The sequence below is a fragment of the Galeopterus variegatus genome, unplaced genomic scaffold (genome assembly GCF_000696425.1).
Source record: "Galeopterus variegatus unplaced genomic scaffold, G_variegatus-3.0.2 Scaffold798, whole genome shotgun sequence".
In the NCBI taxonomy this organism is placed as follows: domain Eukaryota; kingdom Metazoa; phylum Chordata; class Mammalia; order Dermoptera; family Cynocephalidae; genus Galeopterus; species Galeopterus variegatus.
Genome location: NW_007726909.1, coordinates 308,867 through 315,434, shown reverse-complemented (window position 1 = coordinate 315,434; position 6,568 = coordinate 308,867). Strand labels below are relative to the sequence as shown.

Sequence of the window (6,568 nt, the reverse complement as noted above, 5' to 3'; positions counted from 1 at the left end):
TGCGATCCGTTGCCGGACACGGAAAAAGACAAAAGACAAAAAAAAAAAAAAAAAATTAAAAAAAAATAAAAATAAATTTCATTTTTCAGTTTAAAATGGTTTTTAAGGCATTACAAATAACTTCAAGATGTGGAGGTTACTCATCATATAACCAATGTTGTAGTTCTTGGTGTATATTTTACCCTCAGTAAATTCAAGTGTCTTCTTTTTTGTCTAAGAAATTGTATTTTTATAGAGGAGCCAGTAAAATGCCAGAGTTTTTACTTTAATTTTTAAATATATGCTTTTATTCAGTAGCTTCCATGTAAGAGCTAATTTAAGGTGGGAAAAGTTGGTTGGATTAAACAAAATAAACTTTCTCTTTCCAGATTGCAGCAATTCTTCGGAAACGAAAATTAGACTATTATTTACACAAGCTACTCCCTGAGATTCTACAATCTGCTTCATTTTTGACTGCTAATGGGGCCTTGTATATGGCTTTCTTTTGCATTTTAAGGTTGGTACTCATATTCACCGCTAGAAGTTAATACAAATTCCTTTGTTCAAATGGAAACAAGCAGATGTTTACATGAATGTTGTGTAGGTCACCACCTCTTTTTTTTTTCTTTCTTTTATCTGTGAAACGACATTTATCTCAAAGGAAGTTGGTAAAACCAGGATCTTTGGGTCTCTTGGCCTCGAAATGTGATATAAACTTTAAGTTACTGGTCAAGCAAAAATGCCTTAATATACCGCACATTTTCTGAGGCGTGTTATATTTATCAAGTTGTTGATCATGACTTCTTAGCTTTTCAGTTTTATAGATCAGGAATTCAAAGCAACTGTCTATGACGTAAGTTAGGGCCATGTGCAGTGAGCAAACTTCAAAAGGACTGTAAAGTGCACATTTTTATGTATAAAACAATAAGTTAACTCCTAGTATATCCTACCATTGGAACTTTTGATCCTGATTCAGTCTTATGTGAATTACCTATACTGCATGCTTTATATATTAGAGGTGGAGATAGAATTCAGTCTTTTGAGTGCTTTGACAGACACATTTGTAAGATACTTACTTTTTTATCTTTTTCTCCACTGATGGTTGAAAACCTAAACTAATGTTTTTTATATCTGTCAAATTAAAATATTAACATCCTCATATTGATGTTGTCCAAAGTAGTTCTACAGGTATATTTTAACTGCAATTAAAAATATAATTTCTTTTACAGGTTTTTTTCTCAGAGCATTGATATTTATAACTTCTAGATTACGCAGAATATAATTGATAATAATTTTATACTATTGAGCAATTCATGCCTTTAAATTTACTTGAAAAATCTATGTAAGGAAGGAAATTTCTTCATCATGTGGTCTCTGGAAAATTTCTAAGACTTTTTAAAACTCAAAGAATAAGGTTATACATAATTTAGGTTTTAAAAAACTACAGTAAGTGTAAGTTGCTCTCACAGCAAATTTCTTTATATTCTGTGGAACTGTTTGTTAACAGTGGAAGCATAAAATACTTAAAATTAAGGTAACATGCATGTTACTCCTATATCTGATTCATTGAGTTAATTTTCCTTTAGTTTTTATATTCAGTAACTTAAGTCCTTTGTGAATTTTATATTGGAAGGAAAACCACCTCCAGTCTTCTCAGGCTGGAGAAAGTTTTTGATGTCTGTTTCAGAAATACCCGAGTTATAGGTCCTCAGTATTTTTTCTAACCCTTTTTAATCTGAGCTTCAGTTACAAAGATCATTTTATCTGTGATTCTTGATCCCCATCTGTGTATATATAAATATATTTTTTGTATAATGCATCATTTAGAAATTGACCAACTTTTTTTTTTTTTTGGTGGCTGGCCAGTATAGGGATTGAACCCTGGCCCTTGGTCAGTTGACCAACTTTGTTCAGATATTGCTATTATTTTTATGTGCTGCTTCTCCCTTTCTTAGAAACATATTGTTTTGAAAGGAAAAAAAGTCACCTAAAATCTCCAAATTTCTTTTTTTTCTCTTAAAAAACCCAAGCAGCTATGACATTCTTAATGTATGAGACACTATGAAGATTCCTACTTTCAAAAAACATATTCTAATAAATGAAAAATGATATATACATAAAACTAAAAAATATAAAGTACTTTATTAAGTGCCATAAGAAAAAGTTGTCAAAGATTGTAGAAGCAAAGAAGGAAAAACATTTGTTGAATATCTGTCATGTATTCAAAAATAGTAATAATGAGAAAACAAAAATCAAAAGTGGTAATAAAAAATAATATTAATAACTATAGTAACAGCTAGCACTTTCTGAGTACTTACTATGTGCTCTGCATGATGCTGGGAAATAATCTCATGTAGTCCTCATAACATTGGTATGAGACAGGTAATATTATTATTCCCATTTAATATATAAGGAAATTGAGAACACAGAAGGTTTGCTTAGCCGGCAGTTTTGAATCAGGGAATGCCTGAATGAATGTGACTAAATTATTGTAGCAGCCTTAATGAGAGATGATGAGGGACTTAACTAAGGTAGGGACAGTGAATTTGAGAGGAATTTGAGAGATAAATTGTATATGGAATCATTTAAGGGAATGACTTAATATATGGATGAGGTAAGGGAAACAAAGTTGAGGGAGATTCTAAATGTCCAACGTAAATGGATAGGTAGTTGTTGATGTCATTAACCTAGGAAAATAGAGGAGGGAGAACAAATTAATAGGGATGGAGGAGAGATAATGAGTTTGGTTTTAGACATGTTGAATTTAAGGTGCAATGGGACATTTAGAGAGAGGTTGGACTGAGAAGGGAAACTTCTGTTTGTAATAACTGAAATGACCAACTAGGAGTTTCATACAAAAATTCCAAATTTGAATTTCAGGAAGATACTTGGAAAATTCTACTCATGGTCTCCTGGCTTTGGTGCCGCTTTGCCAGCATCTTATGTGGCCATTCTGATTGAAAGAAAAAGCAGGTAAAATTTTACATATGTATGTATTTAATTGAAATGGTTACCTATCCCTCACCCCAACCAGAATTTTTTTTTTGCTTATCAGTGATTGTAGTTCACAGATGAGAAATATTTCAAGATATATATTTTTTAGCTCTGTAAATATTTGATTGAAAATTAATTTTTTATTAATATTATCATTTATAATTATTAATTATATAAAGATTGACATTATAGAGCAATAATAGTCTCTGTTTACTAAAAGTTAGAGAATTCTATGATATGACCTAACTAAAACAGGGCACGTACAAATTCTAATGAAAGAGCTTTTCCATGGCCTCAATACCATTATAACACCTAAGAAAATTAACAATAGTTTGCTGTTATCATGTAGATCTGTACTTTGCTTCAGGCTCATTGAGAGACCTCTGTTAAATCAATCAATGAATTATTTATTTATTTCTTGACACAATGACGGGAGCTGATCAATTATTATTTTTAGGTCTTCTTGTCATTAAAAAAAGTTTTGATTGTTATTAACCTGAAATTTTCCATGTGAATTAATAAGATTTCCATAAAATATTTCAAACTTGTGTAGTAAGTCAGGTAAACAGTTGAAGTTAAAGTTTTTGCATAAGAGAATGTTTGCCACATAATTATTTTTATTACTGAGAAATCTACCTTTTTTTCCATAGAGTCAAGATGGAGTCATATATTAAAATCTTTCAGTCATGAAAATGTTTATTATAGTAACTGTATACTATACATACTCCTGGTATACATACTCCTAGTAAGAGTATGAATAGATCTTATCAGATAACTGAATTTTTACTTCAACCACCTGAAGTCACTCTTACTTTTGTAAATATAATAGTATTTAAATTTTTGTGGTTCTTGGTTTGATTATATCATGATACTTTTAGATTGTTAGAATTACTGAACTCAGAGGACTGGTGAATATTATAACCTCAGCAAAATCAAGTCAGTAATGTCAGAAACTTGGGTTTTACTTCACCTGAGAGGACAGTTGCACCATGGTTGTTAAAGCGTGGATTCTGGAGCTGTAATATCTGTCTCAGGAGCCTGGCTCTGCCGTTTACTGTGTGACCTCTATGGCTTATTCCTTACCTGAGAAATGGAAATAGTGATAATCTACTTGTAGGGTTGTTCAGGGAATTAAGTGAGATAATATGTTTAAAAATGCTTAGAACAGTGCCTGGCACACAGTAAGTGTTATATATGTATTAAGTATTATTATTGTATTTTGCCCATAAGTAATGATGGAGTTTTTCTGGTGATTGTAACTTCCTGGTCAATTTTAAAATGTGAATATTAGTTTTGGAAATATATTTTCAAGATATATGTTACTGATATATGAAGCTTTAAAGATGCTTTAAATCAAGTATGCTACTATTTATTTTTAGCACTTGAATAATAAGCATTTTTGTAGTTATGTGCTGCTTCTCAAAAACAACTGTTGAAATGAACAACATCAACTAGAGTTAATAGTTGTTAATATTTTGCCATTTTTCTTTATTTGTATGTGAATGTATGTGTATGTATGTGCGGTTTTGTGTGTGTGTGAATCAAATGGAAACATTGTAGACATCATGACTCTTTACTTGTATATACTTCAGCATGCATCTCCTAAAATAATGGTATTCTACATAATTACAATGCTATTATGACCTGTAAGAAAATTAGCAATCATTCCTTAATACCATCCAGTCCATATTGTCCTAAAATGGCTTTGATAGTTTTTTTTAATGAATCAGAATGTGGTCAAAAGTTTATATATGTTATTTCTTTGTTTTCTTTTAATGTAGGATAGTCTTCCCACTTTTTTCCCATGGCATTGACTTATTGAAGTGACCAGGCCAGTTGTCTTGTTGTATGTAACACATTTCTGGTTTTGTCTGAATTGTTTCATCATGGAATTGCTTAATTCGTTAATTTATCAATTAATTTTGGTAATTCATGTTTATGTGTACTTCCTGTAAACTTAAAGTTCCATCTAAAAGCTTGAATAGATTCAAATTGAACATTCTTCATAAGAATGTACTTCAAAAATGATACTGAGGCAATCAGGAGGTACATAGCTTGATGGTTCTGAGTTTAAATATGTGATTAAGGTGTCGCTTACCAGATCTTTCCAATAAATATATTATTTATGGTGAATTAAATTAATGGATTTCCTGATATTCCACAGTTCTTGCTTTGCTGGAATAAACCTCACTCAATCATGACATTAGTATTTGTGAGATTGGCTAGGCATTGTGTGTGTGCATGCGTGCTTACGTGTGTTCTTTATTAGGTTTGAGTGTCAGTGTGATATTCACTTAATAAAGTATGTCAGAAGTTTTACTCCTTTTTCCTTGCTCTGGAATAGCTTAAGTAGCAATTAATTTTCCAGCCTTTGAATGTTTGGTCAATTTCCTCTGTGAAACCTCCTGGGCATGACTCCTTTTGGGTGGTAGTTCTTAAAAAAAAAAGTTATGTTTCCTCTATGGAAATAGGTCTGCTTACACTTTCAAGTCATTCAATAAAGAGTTTTAGTAACTGTCTTTAAGAGTTAAGAAGTTATCTATCTCTTAAAAATTTTCCATTTTCCAGAAATTATCCATTTAAAAAGATTTTTATGTTTGTGTGGAGTTGTACAAAGTAGTCTGTTATTTGACTGAATTTTCTGTTTTTCGGTAGTTATTTCTCAACTTGTTTATTTTGCATAATTTTGTTATTTCCTTTTTATGAAGTTAGAAATTTTTTGATCTTTTTTTTCAATGAATTATCTTATTTTTTAGTTCTGGGTTTTGTGTGTCTGTGTGTTGTAAGTCTTGTTTTTCTTCTACTTTCTTTTTACTCATTTGCTTTCATTTTTGAAAACTTATTAGTTTGGTGCTTTATTTATTTTCACTCTTTATGCTATTGATATAAGTATTTAAAGTTATGAATTTTCTCCTGATAACTGCTTTAATTGTATACTGTAGATTCTGGTATGTAGTATTTTCATTAATATCATTTTCTAGAAATTATGCAATTTTAGTTTTATTTTTCCTTTGATATAAGAATTATTTAGTAGCAAGTTTAAGAAGATGGAAGGGCTTCTTTGTTATTAATTTCTAGTTTTTATTGCATTCTTACTTGAGAATGTTGTTTGTAGTATTTCCTCTGTATGGAACTTAAAATTTTCTTTGTGGCTTAATTTATGTTCAGTTTTTGTGACTTCTATGAATGCTTGAAGAAAAGGTGTATTCTCTATTGTTTGGCTTCAAAGGTTGATAGCCATAAGATCTATGGTATTGAGTATGTTATTTAGGTTGTATCTTCATTTTGAGGTGGAATCACTAGCATTAAAATGTATATTTTTCATGTAATTTAATGCTTTTTGGCTTGAGTTCTATATTTTTTAGATAACAAGATTACAACTCTAGCTTTCTTTTTGTTTGCATTTGCTAGTATGTCTTTACCTTTCTGAAATCATTTGTTTTATGTCTTTCTCATATACAGCATAAATTTGGGTTTTATTTGGTGAACCAATCCGAAAATCTTTTTTTTTTTTGTCTTTTTTCGGGACGGGCAAAAAAATCCAAACCCCAAAGCCGTCACCCCAACGGGCCGGCCGCCCGCACCCGCGACCGAC

At 30.9% G+C, this 6,568-nt stretch overlaps 1 protein-coding gene across 2 annotated transcripts in view; it reads left to right on the top strand.

Moving 5' to 3' along the window:
• Window positions 1-6,568, top strand: part of TMEM135 (transmembrane protein 135) — a 262,415-nt gene that overhangs the window by 16,865 nt on the left and 238,982 nt on the right. The window contains exons 2-3 of one of the 2 annotated variants that reach the window (XM_008572520.1): window positions 369-496; window positions 2,860-2,952. In XM_008572520.1, the coding sequence (XP_008570742.1) occupies window positions 369-496; window positions 2,860-2,952 (221 nt within the window). The remainder of the gene's footprint in view (window positions 1-368; window positions 497-2,859; window positions 2,953-6,568) is intronic. The other variant, XM_008572521.1, reaches the window with a different exon arrangement.